At 45.1% G+C, this 16699-nt stretch overlaps 2 protein-coding genes across 12 annotated transcripts in view; one reads left to right on the top strand and one right to left on the bottom strand.

Annotated features, from left to right (window-relative positions):
• Nucleotides 1-552: 552 nt before the first annotated feature.
• FAM72A (family with sequence similarity 72 member A) lies at nucleotides 553-11554 on the bottom strand. 2 transcript variants are annotated; one of them, XM_081121442.1, is made up of 4 exons: nucleotides 10638-11554; nucleotides 8415-8492; nucleotides 5347-5471; nucleotides 553-1722 (listed from the first exon to the last, which is right to left on the bottom strand). In XM_081121442.1, the coding sequence occupies exons 1-4, from the start codon at nucleotides 10787-10789 to the stop codon at nucleotides 1628-1630; spliced, it is 450 nt and encodes a 149-aa protein (XP_080977568.1). In that variant the 5' UTR covers nucleotides 10790-11554; the 3' UTR covers nucleotides 553-1627. The 2 variants fall into 2 exon arrangements, with proteins under 2 accessions (XP_080977568.1, XP_080977569.1); XM_081121443.1 differs by lacking the exon at nucleotides 8415-8492.
• A 607-nt stretch (nucleotides 11555-12161) lies between these two features.
• Nucleotides 12162-16699, top strand: part of SRGAP2 (SLIT-ROBO Rho GTPase activating protein 2) — a 226992-nt gene continuing 222454 nt past the window's right edge. For 7 of the 10 annotated variants that reach the window (XR_013997642.1, XM_081120455.1, XM_081120458.1 and 4 more), the window contains exons 1-2: nucleotides 12162-12330; nucleotides 14100-14708. Coding sequence is in view for 9 of the 10 variants with exons in the window: in XM_081120455.1 (XP_080976581.1) it covers nucleotides 14642-14708 (67 nt within the window). In the remaining variant the exon portion in view is untranslated. The remainder of the gene's footprint in view (nucleotides 12331-14099; nucleotides 14709-16699) is intronic. The other 3 variants (XM_081120456.1, XM_081120453.1, XM_081120460.1) reach the window with 1 other exon arrangement.

Raw genomic sequence — 16699 nt, 5'->3', positions numbered from 1 at the left:
AGGTACTAGTCACAGCATTTCCTGGAGCAGCTCTTATCTTGGTTCACAGCAAATGGTTCTGTCGGTATCCACAGGCCACCTTTACCCTGTGACCCAGGGAGGTTGCTCAGTCCTGAAGTCGGTCACTGGGGCCCTCCCCAGGGTACACCACACGGTAGCTGTCACCCAGCATGCACCCGGGCTAAATGAAACCATGCAGCTGATGACTGTCTGAAGTTGCTCAGGGGCAACAGCGTACCGACGAAGGGCGGGAGCTCTGGAGTCAGTTTGTCTGTCTGCGTCTGAGCCTGAGCCTGAATCTGGCCATACCTCTGCCCAGTTATGTGACCTTGGACAACTACTTCACCTCTCTGTGCCTCACCCTCAAGAAGGAAAAATAATGGTAACTTCCTCTTATGGAATAAGAGAGGAAGAAGTGAATTAAGTGTGTAAAGCATTTACAAGTGTCTGGCACGTGGTGCGCACTTAATAAATGTTAGCTCTTATATTCTATACTTTTATATTTTTAGGTAAGAAAAGTGGGTACAATAAAAAAAATTAAAGGAAGGCTGATCATTTTCAGGACAAAGCTTTATTTATAAAACTGCAACTCAGTCTGTTTTGTTATTATTATTCACAGAATGCCTACGGCTGAGCTACTAGTTGAGGTGATACATTGATTTTAGCTTATATACATAAAACCAGAATCCAGCACTATCCCAGTTCCCTGTTTCTGTGTGGCTCTGAATGCAGCTTACAAAAGAACAAACTCTCTTTATAATGTACAGCAGCTTAAACAAACCACTTCTTTAGTTGTTGTTTTTTCTATTTAAGGGTTGGGACTGAGACTACTCATCTAAAATTTGCTATTTATGGAGAAAGCCCAGGAGAACAGGCAAACTTAAAGACAGAGGTTTGGTTTATCTGGTTTTCATAATACAATATCCATTCGACTTTAGAAGGTAAATAAATAATATAGGTAGACAGTATACTGTATATAGATAATTTTCTGACAAATTCATTTATCCAACATCATGCTGAGAAACCAAGAGGATTTCTCCATACATTTTAAAATCTATCATATTTGCTGATTCATAAAGTCTTGTTCCATATTAAAGTAGTTATCACCAAAATAACATATGATAACCAGTACCCATGGAAACCTGTCAGCTTGTTTTTAAAAACCCTCTGTTAAGCTTTAATTCCGAGTTGAGCATCGCATAAGTATGCATGGTTATATGCATGGACATATGCATGGTTGATATAGGTGTGGGTACTAATGCCCCTTATTCAAGAATGTAAAATAATGATACCTGGCATCTAGTTGTAAGAAAAAGTTCCCAGATTGGGAGGTAGCTGAGTGGCACATGAGAAAAATCTCCTATGTGAACTTAAGAATACACTTATATGGGGTAGAGGAATGAAGAGAGGAAGAAATAGAAGTGTAAGGAGAAGGAAAGAACAACATTGGCTCAAGTAAAACTCAGGTAATTAATTTAAGACAGCAAATAAATAAATCAACAAATGCCCCAGTTTTGTTTTCCAAAAAAAGAAATAGCTGGAAAATCCTTACTAGCAATTTTAAAGTTGATCCATGGATACAGTAAAAAGTCTGACTATTCTATCTATCACACTTCTATTCTTCTACTCATCTAATGCACTCCTCTGCTGAGATATCTAACACGTCTTCATCTGGACTCTCTTCTGTCTCTGGCAAGTTGCCCCAAAGTAGGAAGTTAACGCCTGAAAATAAAAGGTCATAAGGTCATTTGGTGCTCACTACAGTTGTAACTCACAACATGATATATGTAACCTTTTATGTTAACATTCTTATATTAAACCACAGAGTTAGCAGTAAGGAGAAAAAGCTATGAAAGAATGTACCACACATAAAATTATCTAATATAATTCATCTAGGACACACATATTCTTAAACCCTTTTTAAGCAGAGGTTTGAATTCTAGAATCTTAGAATTTGAAAGGATCTTGGGAGTCCATTTACTCAAACCCTGCCTCCAGCTATATTATGCCATAATTACTCAACAGTGATACTTTTCAAACCTATTTTAATGATTTTTAAGAATGGAGATCTCACAAGATCCTTTTAGATTAACTGTCTCTTTAGAGAGTGCAGGGAAAAGACCTGAATAAGTCTCATCTCCTCAACAAGCATGGAAGTAGCTGCTGCCTTTTTTTCTGATTAAAAAAAGCAAGGTTTTGGAACCAGTTATAATATGAACAATAATCTTTGATATGTCTAGAGACTGTCAAGGTAGAACTGTCAATTTTAGAACCAGACTGCAGCTGTCAATACAATAAATAAAACAACCTAAAACCTCACTGTGAAAGGACAGTCAGCTTTTATACTGAATAATACAGCATTAGTATAAGACCACATATATGGCAGAGGATACTGAGATGGTTTATTCTGGGCATGAATTATATTATAGCTTTAAAGCACTACATTGAAAAAACAATTGACCTTTAGAAGAGCCAATGAAGTCTAACAAAAGTAAATCTCAAGCTGTTCAGTTGGCAGTGTGGGCACAAGAGGACTCAGCGAGTCTGGATGCCCACTCCTCACACACCAAGACGGCGGCCACATGTGGATGGAATGAGCCAGGATTTGGAGATTTGGTTTGAATTCCGTTTGTACCACTTATCAGTACACCATGGATGTTTTTACTGCTTTTACTACAAATGTATGCAACCACAGACTATAGATATTATTGTTTTGTGTATTTATATTTTTACAATCTGGTATTATATGTATCTTTTCTAATTTTCTTTTTCCTTTTAATCCTCACCTGAGGATATGTTTATTGACTTTAGAAAGAGAGGAAGGAGAGAAGAGAAAGAGAGAGAGAGGGAGAGGGAGGGAAACATCAATAGAGAGAGAAACATGGACCAGTTGCCTCCCATTCTCACCCCCACGGGGGATCCAACCCAAAATCTAGGACTGTGCCCTGACTGGGAATTGAACCTGTAACCTTTTTTGGTGTACGGGACAATGTTCCAACCAACTGAGCCACCTGGCCAGGGCTCTAATTTGCTTTTTTCATTAGACATTATGTTTTTGAGCTTTACCTATATCCACATGTGCAGGTTTAGCTCATTTTCTTTTATTTGTGTGAATTAAAAAAAAAATTATATATATTGCAAATATGACCCATCACTCATCCTTGTCCCTAACTACCCATTTTGCACAGGTGCTGAGGAGACATGTAGAAGAATGTGCACTGCTGAACTGTTGAAACATGGCAACAATCCACTGTCTCTCTTGGTTGAGATCCTGGAATCTAATAAGGCAAGAAGTTAGCATCTATCTGATACATATAGATGGTTATCATATTTATTATTTCCTGTAATTTTTTGTGTGTTTGAATTGTTTATAATAAAAAACACCTTTTCCCCAAGAATGAATGGTGTTTTGCTTCTGGTAAATGGCATTGAAGAGCTGAGAGGATAGTAAGGAATCACTAGGCGAAATCTCATGGACAATTAGAACCCATAAAGGTCAATGGAGAGCTGAAGTGAATTTGCCTTGAGGGCATTTCCCAATCCCCGTGAATGGGAACTGAGGTTTCCCAAGCCTCCTCAGGAACATTTCAGGAAATCAGGTCTACATGCCTAGAACATAGGCTTCTTGGCGCCCTTTCAGCCTAAACATTCTAGAACTTTATAAGGCTTGTGTATGTATTCCTTTGATGCTGTGATTCAGGTGTTTCAAGGACAGTTCCCACAGCCATGAGGAACCCTGTTTTACACCAAGCATCTAGAAAATCCTGCTTTAAATCACAATATTAGGGTTACAGAGGAGAAGTTTGATATTCTTGGAGTCAATACGCAGAGACATGAGTAGCTCAGCACAATTGGTTCAAAGAAGAAAAAATAAACTAAGAGGTTGAATCTGACAGAAGCAGCACCTTCCTTCCTCTGTTAAGGGAGGAAGGAAATCCTGTGATACATCTGTTTCTCATGGATTAGACTCAACGCAAATGGAAGAATGTTAGGCTTTTATCTTTGAAAAACTGACCAATATTAAAAAGTAAATCAAAACTGAAAAATCGCCACCCTGTGTTGTAAATTCCATGAGGCAGGAAAAATAATATCAAAGCAGAAGTTTCCTTTAATGTGTCCTATGAGCAACACAAATATAAAACTGGAAACCTAAATTAGAAGCCTGTATCTCACCTAGGGCAGTTCAGATCAGTTCTTGCTCAAAAATGGCCTTCTTAATGTACTGGACCCTTTAAGACCCCCAAATGGTTGAGAGCCACAATTAAATGCCAGGTGATAAAAAAAAAATAAAAACTCAGTCTCTAAAAACCCAAGCATAATTGGAGGGTTTAAAGACCCTGAAAACCTAGCTTACAATTTGTGATCTTGTTTTCAGTCTGTAAAGGCAAATCATACTTTTAAAAAAGGACTATATTTTAAATTCTGAAGAAGACTAAAATACACATTAAAAAACCTGAGTGTTAGTGTCAATTTGGATTGTCAAGTTCTTTAAACCTGTTCTATAAACCAAAGTTCTATCAACTTTAGTTCCCACTAAAAAAGTCCCACTAAATGTCAAGTTGGTCTGTTGCGTAAATAGGTATTAGACATTGAGAACATGTGTCCCATAACAAAACTGAATGGCTCTAGACAATATAAAATGTATTATGTAAATATTTTTTAAGAACTGGTTGCAATCTTTTTCTACTAAATAATTAGTATAACGTATTGGTATTAAATATTTCCTTTGACTAAAATTGCATCATACTTTATTAATACAGATGTCAAAATGCTCCTTTTCATCCTGAAGCGATATCAACAAATACATAAGTTACCTAGTCATCTTCCCTCCCAGCTCCCTATGGCCCCAGCCTCCCCTCCTCCCCTTTCTTACACACACACACACACACACACACTTGACTATCAAATCTAAAATCTTCCAAAATTCTCTGGAGTCATAATATATATCAAGGCAGCAATTTAGAACAATTAAAATGTTAATTTAAGCTGGCTGGAGTGGCTCAGTTGGCTGAGCATCCTCCTGTGCACAAAAAGGTTGCGGGTTTGATTCCCGGGTAGGGCACATACAGGGTCGCAGGTTCGATTCCCTGTTGGTTGGGTGCCTTCAGAAGGCAACCAATTGATGTTTCCCTCTCACATCCATGATTCTCTAGCTCTCTCTCCCTTCCTTTCTCTAAGTATGTCCTTGGGTGAGGGTTAATAAAAAAGTTAATTTGATTGATGTTTCACTCTGGTGGATCAATCCAGATGAAGTCTCAGAGGGAATCCTGAAATGACCTATTGGGAGTTTCACTCAGATATTGATAGACAAATGTGAGAGGAATGTTTCAGTCAATTGTCTCTTACCGGTAGAGTCTAGTCTGTTAATACCATAAACAGCCTGGCTGTGAAACATCCAGAAGTGCCCGTTGTTGCAGGAAAGGAGGCAGGAACAACATGGAACAATCACATGATAACCTACAATGTTCCCACTAAAAAGGAAAAGAAATATTGTTAGATGCCAAGTAATACCTGGCCATGTAAACATTTTTATGTTAATGTAAACAGATGACATAAAAGGCCTCATTTCCTCCTAACATCCTCCATTGCTGGGATCTTTGGGATGCAAGTTATTTTAATGATAACAGTTCTACTGTCAAGTAGCCTTTAAGTTAAGTGAAATAATACTAACACATTCTCCATTTCTTTGCTAGTATTATTTTATGCATTTTCCCTTCAGAAGCTAGCTTCTAGATGGCATAAGGTTGTGATTTGTTCTGTACAGTGCCCCAAAGTGATGTGCTGAACACACAAACTATATTGAGTAAACTCAGATCTGTGGATAAAAGGTTTTTGCTATCCCCAGGACCGAGGCAAGCTGGGTTCTTATATGTTCCAGTTCCATGCCAGCACCGAAAAACTGTTTCAACAGATGGAGGAGTAGGAAGACAGCCTGAGCCCCTGTAAACCAAACACAAGCTGGCTGCTCTAATTTTAGTTTCAGTGTTTTTGAGGGAATTCAGAAGTAAAGCAAATCCACAGCCTCTAGAGAACGTTGCAAAAGTTTTTACTGTCTTCAGAATTATGCATCTGATTATAAGTACCTCACTCTTCCACCGATTTTCCCCCCTATCTAGTTACTATTAAATAAAGTGAATATACAGGGAATGTTTTAATTAGTACTTTAAAAAATGACAACATGAACTGCTTATACCTTAATTTGTAAAAATTCTTATAGCCTATCCTCACCCACTGAGATGTGGGAGTCAGTCATTTTTGTGAGGCCCTATAAAAAATACCATGTAGCCTGGCCGGGCGTGGCTCAGTGGTTGAGCATTGACCTAGGATCCAGGCGATTGGGGTTCGATTCCCCATCAGGGCACATGCCCGGGTTTCAGGCTCGATCCCCAGTTGGGGGTGTGCAGGAGGCAGCCGATCAATGACTCTCTCATCATTGATGTTTCTATCTCTCTCCCCGCTCCCTTCCTCTCTCTGAAATCAATAAAAACATATTTTTTAAAAGAGACATATTAAAAAAAAACACACAAAAAAACCAACAATGAAAAAAAAACCATGTTAAAGATACCAGAACACCTAAAATATGTCTTCTAATCATAATCTGATTGTAAGGCAAACGAATGAAAACAAAAGTTGTTCTTGGACTAGGACTGACAGTTATTTGTAAGACTATATTGCAAGAGTAAATTCTATGGCTTCAATTACCTCCCTTGTTCATTCATTCATTCGACTAATGCTTCTTGAGCTTATAGTCTGAGTTAGGTACTATTCTAGGTGCTAGGAATACAGTGGTGGACCAGGCTTTTGTTCTCATGGAGCTAACATTCTAGTAGGGACACATCAGATCACTTTACTCCCGTCTTAGAACCCCTTCAGTGGCTTCCCATTGGCCCCAAATGAAAACAAACTCCTTAATACCAAGGTCTAGATCTGCATGATCCAAAGGTGGCTATTGAGCACTTGAAATTTGGCTAGCCTGAAATGAAATGTGCTGTAAGTATGAAATATATACCAGATTTGAAAGACTAAGAAAAAATATAGAAAGTAAAATATTTCATTAATAATTTTTTTTATGTTGGTTATATGTTGAAATGATAGTATTTTGGATATATTGAGTTAAATAAAATACATGATTAAAGTTAATTTCACCTGTTTCTTTTTACTTTTACAAATATGGTTACTGGGAAATTTTAATTTCCTTATGCAACTTGCATATTTCTACTAGACAGCGCTGCTCCAGGTTATCTGGGTTTTGACTCCCTCTCTGATGTACTCATACTACTCTCCCTGATGCTCACGAAGTCTCAGCCACACGGCCATCATGTTTTTATTCTCTGAACATGTTAAGCTTCTTCTTGCTTTGGGTTTTCTGCACTTGCTCTTCCCTCTGCCTACAACATTCTTTCTGTCTCCTTTGCATCCTTTGGGATTCAACTCCCATGAGAGGGCTTCCCTAACCATGCTGTCAAAATAGCACTTACCCACTCCCCCAACATCTATTATGCTCTAGCATTATTATTATTATTTCCTTTGGAGCACTTCCCAGCCTATTCAGTATCTCATTGATTTAAATATCTTACTGTGTTCCGTTTAGAATATAATGTCCAAAGGCCAGACTTTGTTTTGTTTATTGCTGTGTCTCCAGCACCTATAACAATGACTAGCACCTGGTAGGATCTCATTAAACAGTTTGAATGAATGAATGAATGAATGAATGAATGAAATTAAATAGTCAGCACAAAAGATGAGTTTGCTAATTTAAACTGTTAGGATTATAATTTATAATCCAAACCCCATTTAAATGAGAAAATCTCAACTTTCTTCTCTTTAAAATGGGACTAATAACACTCAAATTTACCTCTAAAAAGATAATAGTAATAGCTTTCATCGGTGTTGAATTTATAGTTTAAGCCTTTTAACATTCATAATTCACTTGATCTTCACAACTCTGTAAGGTAAACACAAAAGGTATTTTAATTTCTATCTTAACAAGATAGTTCCTATCTTCTCAAGTTTATCTTCTTAAGATAGAAATTAAATAAGGAAACAGAGGTTCAGAGATTTAGAGGTTAAAAGGGTTTATTCAAGATCACATAGAGAGTAAGGGTAGGGCCAGGGCTCACACCTGATTTTTATGACTATAATTCCAGGTGTTTTTCCCCCTCTAAACTACTTGCCTTTTTCTAAAAATTAAAGCAGATATTTGTCAATGAACTTTGAGAAATTGTAAAATCATATAAATTTAAAGTGTCACAAGGCCCTTTAAAAAAATAGCTCTAAGTAACAAATGGTTTTTCAATGGCTCAACGCAAGGGCCATAACCAGTGCTCGATGCAGCCCACTGGACCTTTGTGTCTGCTTTGGTGTCAACATCCATCTCCCAAACCCAGAGCTATCTAGAATACTGTCATAGATACCATTTTAAACATGCGATGTCCTTCAGTTTACATTTGCAGATTTCAGTGAAATAGCATCTTCCAATTAAGTCCACTGTGCTGAAGAGGGAAGTGTAGAGATAGTCAAATATACTTTTTTAAAACCGTAAGATATATATAACATAAAATTTACTAACTTCACCATTTTTAGTGTATAGTTCAGAACTGTTAAGTGTATTTGCATTGTTGTACAACAAATCTCCAGACCTCTTTCATCTTGTAAAACTAAAACTCTATACCCATTAAACAACAATTCCCCATTTTCCTCTTCCCCCAGGCCCTGGCAATCATCATTCCCCTTTCCTGTCCTATGAATTTGACTGCTTTAGACACCACATATAAGTGGAATCATACAGTATTTGTCTTTTTGAGACCGGCTTATTTTCACATAGCATAATGCTCTCAAGGTCCATCTGTGTTGTAGCAGGTGAGAGGATATCCCTCACTTTAAGGCTGAATACTATTTCCCTATATACACAGACCTCATTTTGTTTACTCCTTCATCTATTGCTGGACACCTGGGCTGCTTCCACCATTTGGTTATTGTGAGTAGTGCTGCTAAGAACATGGCTGTGCAAGTATCTCTTCTAGGCCCTGACCTGAATTCTTTTGGATACATACCCAGAAGTGGGGTTGCTGAATCATATGGTAATTCTATTTTCAATTTGTGAGGAACCGTCATGCTTCCCCATAGTAGCAGTGCACAAGGGTTCCAATTTTTCATATCCTTGCTATCAAATGTACTTTTGATTGTGATTTAGTATGAATTTTGCAGGCTCAAAGAGCTAAGAGAGTCTGAAGTAGAACTATAGTACATCTTGTAAGAGTCATTTAATATTTGTGAGCTCACCATAATATGACAAAACTTCCATTTAAAAAAATCTTATGTGCTCATTGATTCTCACACATTAATCCATACTATTACAACCCCTCCGAGGAAGTGTAGACAATAGGAAAGACCGGACTCTATTCTAGAACTCTGGTCTAACCTCTAACAATTAACATGTCTGAGCCCTTCTTATGACTGTCTTATTACTTACCACAGCTATTGTAAAGATGAATAGGTTAATATTATAATAGAACCTTTGCAATAGTAGGTTCCAGATCTATTGCCTAGTGATTTTTCTTTTTTCAACACCACACATGCATACACACACACACACACACAGGTATTTAAATATTAACCCATTTATCTTTGCAATAACTTTGTCATTAGGCATGACTACACTTGAATTCAGAAAAGATTTCAGAGGAGGAAGAGTTCACAGCTTTCATATATTAAAGTTTTTTTTAAAAAGTTTCTATCATTATCATGAAATTCATTTTAAAGTTTTATGGCTATTAGCCTACCTTCTCTCGCTCTATGTCCAAAGAATATTCACCTATATTTTGGATAATCACTCTTTCACTTTAATAATAAAGATTCAGTAAAGAACTAAATCTTGAAAATCACATAAGGGTTATATTGACTATGCAAAGAGAAAGTACTTTTTAGAGCTAGAAAAAGGTATATTTGAGTCAAACAAAATGGTTCTTTTTCCAAATAGGAAGCAAATTCTTAAGGACTCCACACCTGAAAGTGGGTAGTGACTGAAGACAGAATTTAAGAAGACTGAATTACACAAGTGAATGCACGATATCCAAAATAGGCTTTATGAGAGAGGAGGATTATTTTAGGGCTAAGTCTCTATTTCATCCCATAAAAATCTAAGTCTCTCACATTCAGAAAAAGAGAGAGTTTTGAGAATCCTGAATTATATGGACAATGGGATCTGACTCAGCATGCCAATCACAAACAATGGTAGAAAACTATGACTTTTTTTTTTTGCTGTAAAACGATGGATAAAAACGAAAAACTTGACCTCTCCAACGGTACAGCAAAGCTTGCATGAATTTCCTGGAGTCTAGGTCACGCACGGCCCTGATCCAGTGCGACAGGATACTGGGCAGGGCATAGCGCCACGGGTACAACTAAGGGACCTGGTCACATGACTGGAAGCATTCCATCAGCACTGCCCGCTCTGGCTAAACCACAGACTTTGTCCAGACAGTCTGCCCACTTAGTTATACTCCAAGGGGGTCATCAGACCGGTGGGAGTGGCTCGAACACCAAAATCACAATCTCCTTGTTGACTCCGAGGCCCAAGCCATAACATTTTCCCATTTAGTTAAAGGCTCCCGTTGCCCGCCACTAGCACGACTTACTTGGTAGGAGGGATGTCTGTAGAGAAAAGGTCTATTTCAGTATCAGCCAGCAAAACAGCCTTCATTCCCCTAGAGCTGAGCACTTGTTTACAGAATTTGCAAGACAGGATGGACACGCACCGGTCCTTGAAACTACAGCTGCTGGTGGACATGGCGTCCCGGGAAGGATGAGGGGTGGGATTTTGAAAAGGGAAACCGGGGGCAAGACCCTTCCTGGTTTGATTCCCCTCGGCTACAAATCAAACTGCGAGGCCTCGAGCTTTTCTGAGCCCTCAAGTTGGGAAGGAAATGAGTTCTTTTCTGTTTTCCCCTGGGAGGGTAAAAGGAATATTTATTGAGGAGGAACAGGAGAGCCGCAGCAGTTCTGGCTTTCCTTTTAACTTTCCGGGACGGGAATGGAGTTTGAAGCGGGAAAGGCCACGCTGCAGGGGGCCTCGGGAACCTCGCTAAGGTTTTTTCCCTCCCTCCCAGGCTCTAAAAGGATTCTCTCCTCTGGCCCCCGCCCCCTTACAATTCCCTTTTCTTTAAAGCTGCTCCGCTCTTAAGCCCCTCCCGGCCGGATCACCGGCCGAGCCTCCCTACCCACGCCTCCCGTAGGAAATCTCTCCCCTCCCCTCCAGATTCGGAAATGCCCCGAGCTCTTCCCGCCGGGACGATCCCTGCTCCTCTGCCGTCCTCCCGCGATCCTCCTCCGCTCGGCTCGTCCGCCGGCCTGCCCCCGGCTCCGCTTCTCTCCCGCAGCCCCCGGCGCCCAGCGTGCTGGCTCTCGCGTCCCCCTCCCCTCTGCTCGCCCTCGTGCCCTCCGCCTTCCCCCAGGTCTCTCCCGGAGTGGCCGCTCCAGAACACGCGGCGGTGGCCGTGGGGAGGGGCGGAGGTGGCTTTGGGGGCTCTGTCGGCGTTGGGGTCACTGTCACAGAACACGGCGTTTTTGGCCCCCTCTTCCGCTCTCTCTGCCTTTCCAACCGGCTGTCAGTTTGAATTTCCAGCGCCGCGCACCGATTGGGAGAACTAGCGCTCGCCCACGTCCCACATTGGAAGGCTCGGAAGCCCCAGACGAGATCTTAGTGGCGGGGGGACCGTACGCCCCGCCCCAGTAACGGTGCCGAGATCAGTTCGACTTTCTGGTTGGCCTAGCGTGGCCCCGCGGCCGATCTCATTGGCGGGTTCCTGGAGGTTTGGGCGGGCCTACTCCGCCCTAAGTGAAAGAGGCAAGGACGCCCTTCGCGCTTCTTATTGGAAGACGTTCTACAGTCCACACTGGTCTCTACTCTCTATTGGCTAAAATTCTCCCCCACGTCCCACCTTCCCACCCGGGCTTGGTTGTTGGTTCCAACTTAATCCCGCCCATTAATTCTACTTCAGGGTTTGGCCGCGGCAGGAGGAGCTCGCTCAGTGACCACGCCTAGGTAGCGCTAGTCACGCCTCCAAGTTTCGCCAGTCCCTCCCCCTCATTCCTGGCCTCCCGGGATCAGCTATTCCTATTGGCTATAGGCCCCATCGGTCGATAGAATGCGGGCGGTGATTGGTAAAGGGGTGGGTTCTGCTTCCCGGCGGGGTCCTGCGGAGTTGGCAGAGGCTCCAGAGGGGACCAGGGGACCAATCTGCGTAGGAACGGGTGGCGGCGAAGAGAGGGGAGGAGAACTCTGAGTGGAAAGCGGACCAGGGAGCCTGGGATCCGTCGCGTCAGAGCCAGGTAAAGGCTCCTTCCCTCTCCCCTTTCTTCTTCCCGGTCGCAGGACTGGAGCCCTGACTGAACAAACCCGGGCAGGGGCGGAAAGGAGAGGGCGCGGATGCTGCTTGCTGCATCGCTTTAGCGGTGCCGCCCGGAATCCCTCAGACCCCCTCCCTCGCGATCCTCTCCAAAACTCTGCGTACAGCCTTCATACTTCTCAGCACTGCATCTCTCCCCGCCCTTCACCGCACCGCTTGGGGCTCTGCCCTGGAGCACACGCCGCCGCGCAGCCCGCACCCAGCCCCCTCCCCAAGTCCTCGGGACTCGGGCAGCCTTGGTTCAACATGGGACAACCGCCGTTGGCAACACCCGTAACCATCAGCTGCCCTCTCACTCTGTCTCCAAGCCCTGGCAGAGAGCCGGGGTACAGCCCTGGACCCAGGATGGGTGTTCCGCTTCGCTTCCGGGGCCCTTCCTGGGTCCAAGCCCCCGGCCCGCCCCGAACGGCTCCTCTTCGCACTCGGGTTCCCAGCCCCTTAAGTAGGTCCCCGGAGTTGCTAACATCCCTGCGCTCCATGGAACATCGCGGCCCACGATAGTCTCCTAATTCCCCCTCACCTTTAAGGCAATCCTCCCCTGCCCTCTCCCCGTCCTCCTAGCGTGCGCGGCAGCTCCAGTCAACCCCGCTCCTCTGCAGCTGAAGGACCCCTCCCCGCTTCCTGCCCGCCTGAACCGCCTCGCCGCCTCTGCTCCCTCTTCCTCGCTCCGTGAGGCCCTCTCTCCGGGTGCAGGCAGTGGGGGACAGCGGCGGGAGCCCCGTCCTCCCGGCACAGAGAGGGAAAGGGGCGGCCAAGGAGGGAGGGTGGCCGCTGCGGCGCGCTGGGGAGTCAGGCGCCCGGCTCTGCGCTCCCGCCGGCTTCCCTCCTGCCTCCCGAGTCAGGGCAGGGGCGGGATCTCCTCCGGCACCTCCTGGAGCGAAGTAGTCGGGACAGCGACCCTCACCCCCTCTCCCCAAGCCTGGGATTAGGCGCGGTATCTGGGATCTCCGGGCTTGGGTGACAAAAAATGTTGGAGATGGCATTTAAGTCGCTCTCATCCCCGGCTAGGGGCGGGCGACGGCTGCCTTCCGCCCCCCGCCTCCCGGTTTTCCCTACTCCGATCCTCGCCTGTAACCCGTTTCCTGCTTCTGCCGACCACATTGTTTTCCTGGATGTGTCCCGTGCTGTGCAGGCTTTTTCCTGCAGATCTCTTCCCCCCCTCCCAACCCTCCCCCCCAACATTTTGCTGCCAAGGGAAGCTAGTAACCAAAAACAAAACAACTGGAGGGAGGGGCGGGAGGGGAAGAAAAAGTTGTGCCCGGGTGGCTTGTCCCTCCCCGGCTTTGATCCCCTTTGATGTCCAGGGAGTTGCCCCGCCGGGGGTCAGGGGCCGCGTCGGAGGCTGGGCAGGGAGGGCTCTCTCCGGCTGGCCGCTGCCCCGCGCTGGCGGGGCTCCGGAGGCCGCGGAGGTGCCGCAGTCCCCGCCCGGAGCCCCGCGTTCCCGCCGCAGTCCCCACCCGAAGCCAGCTCGGGCGGCTGCTCCAAAGTGTTCCCTTTCAGCCTTAAAACAAAATCCGGAGGGAGCTTCCTTCCTCCCGACGTCGCCGCGCCGAGCTCTCCCGGCCTGGCGGCGATCATCGGAGATGAATGGGCCCCGGCCGGACTGGGAGTGTCGTCCTTTACCCCACCCCCGCAGCGATTAGAATCTGCGCGGGGTCTGATCACCCCCTCCCCTTATCCCTGCATTTACAGGCAAGTGAACCGGAGCAAACGACTTCCGATCCAGTCCGTGCTGCTGCGGCTCCCGTTTGGGATTTGATTTGCAGCATCTTCGAGCCTGTGCAACAAAAACCTTGAAGCACGGCCAGCCCTCTCCCGGCACCCCGATACGCACCCACTCCCTCCCGGGGACACAGCTGGGCGCGTCCACACCCCCGCACCCCCCACACCATGTTGTGCGGAAGGACTTGCACTCCCCGCCTGTGTCGTTGATGTCAGACCCCAGGCCAGCCTCCGGGCGCTGCAGTTCTCCCGGCTAATGCTGAGCCTGCGGCTCGGGCTCTAGCACAGGAACCCGCCGCTGCCGCGCCCGGCCCCAGCGCCCACCGGCTGCATGTGCCCGCCGTAGCCGCCTGCCCAGCCGGCAGCCCGCGCTCCTCGGAGCGCTGGAGACCACCGCGGGGGGCCCCTTCTGCCTCCCGGAGAAGCGGTCTTGGAGCTATTGATTTCGGCGGTTGGATTTTTTCCGTGGATCTATCAATTCACAATTCGAATTTGGAAGAAAGAAGGAAAACATGACGTCCCCAGCCAAATTCAAAAAGGATAAGGAGATCATAGCAGAGTACGACACTCAGGTCAAAGGTAAGGGCTTGGAGGCACCGCGAGAGGCGTGTGCCTGGGCCACTGAGGCAGGCATTCCCTCCCTGGTGTGCAGGACCGTCATTGCTTTGGGTGGAGCAGGTAGGGGCAGGCTGACCCCAGAGGTGGTTCCATAGGTGGGTCTGGGCTTCTGAGAGATGGGCTGTGCCAGGGGCTACAGGCTCAGGAAAGGGATTTTGAGAGTAGGCTTTAGGATTTGTCCCTGTAGGGCTGGCCATTATTTTGTCCGCCCTTTCCCCCAAGCTGGATAGGGTGGGGGGAGGGGCCGGAGGTTCTTGGAGAGAGAAAGGTGGCAATTTGCCTCTGGTTGCCTGGGTCAGGTTTCTTGAAGGACTACTGAAATCTGACAGGTGTTAGGGAATTTATTCCAGAGGTTGGAGAGGAGTCCAGACAGAGAAAGGCAACCATGAGATTGTGTACCTTTTGGAGGGCCCTGAGAGGGGTGGGTTTTTTCTGATGTGCTATATCCAAACATGACATTTGCTATGGCATCAGACACACGAAGTGTGTGGCCACTTTGGATGCACCTTGTGCCTGCCTGGTCTCTGGTGGCCCTGCATTCAGCCAGAGATCAGAGAACAGAAAGAAAAAGGTCACTCACACCCGGTCTCCGCCCTCACCTAAACCTGAATGGAGTTGGGATCATAGGGCTGCTGGGTGGTGCTGATTCTGGAGGATGGGAAGACATAATTGTTTAATCCTTCCGCGTGGCCGCCCTCTGCTCTGAAATACGTGCTTTTCACGACCCACTTACCTCTGCAAAAATGTAAAGGGTAAAGCAGACTGTGGATCTGGAGAAACCAAAGGACCTGGCTTTGCATCTAGTGTACTGCCTGACTTGGCATGTGAATCAAAGCCCCTTTCCAGGTAGCCTTTTTTAAACCAGCAATTCAATAGAAAAGGTTCTCCCCTGTTTAGGAGCCTCAGCATGTGTTTGTGCAAGGTACTGTCCCTTCCTGCCTATGGGAAGAGCCATGTGGCTCTAGCCCATTGAGACCTCCTTAGCTGGGGAGTGGGAGAGGTGGGTGGCCTTGAACGTTACACCCAATTGGTTGGAGCTCTGGGTTTTCCTTTGTTTCAGAATACAGAGGGAGGGGCCCCTCCTTCTTTCCCTGCACCAATTCAAGGAGACTTTTTCCTATCATAGAAGACTTGGAAAGGGCCATGTCTCCCCTCTAATGATTGCCTGGGGTGGGGGTAGAGTTAAGAGTTTGAAATGGGCAGCTGTCTTATCTCTTAGAAGGTTAGAGGTAGTTTGAAGTTCCCATTGTGCCTGTGGGATCTTTTTAATGTCATCAGCTTGGTCAATGCTGGAGGGACCTTCTATCCACTTGGCTGCAAATATTGTTGGGTTTATTACAGAAGATGGGGGAGTTGACTGATTGATAGCTTCAGTTGAACTGGGATTGGGAGAGGTGTGTTTGTGAGTTATAATTGAGGTCTTGGCCTCTTGTCACTGTTCATAATCCAGGCCTGTTTTTGTAAACAATAGGCCACTACCTCCATGTCCTGTCCAGATGCACTGCATTCTGCTTCTGGAATTCCCTCCCTCCTCCCCCACCCCTGCAGTTTTAACCAGATATGTCATTCTTTTTTTTTTCTTTTTTTTAACACACATCCTATTCTTAACTGTTGCCATAGGGAGCGTGAATAACTTTGACTTTCCCAGATTTCTCTCCAGAAGCACGCCATTTGACTAAGGTGCAAAATGATTTTATGTGTTCATTTTTTGGAAGGTTCAGGACTGATAGGTGTTAATAGAACTGTATCTGCTGATTCTTTAATGGTGAAGGATTTCTCACGAGTGTCTCAAAATTAAACACTTTGCGTATTTACAAACATTGCTCATTGAGATGATGTAATGAAGTTGGCTATTTGGGATTTCTCCTTCACCTTGCCACGAGCAGGGGACTGTTTTGCTTTGCTCTGATATTTTTTCATTGACACTATGTATAGATTTTGTAGGTGGTCCA

Source organism: Miniopterus schreibersii, assembly GCF_964146895.1.
Source record: "Miniopterus schreibersii genome assembly, chromosome: 19".
NCBI lineage: Eukaryota > Metazoa > Chordata > Mammalia > Chiroptera > Miniopteridae > Miniopterus > Miniopterus schreibersii.
Note: the sequence above shows the minus strand (reverse complement) of the source record. Positions and strands in the feature narration are given on the sequence as shown.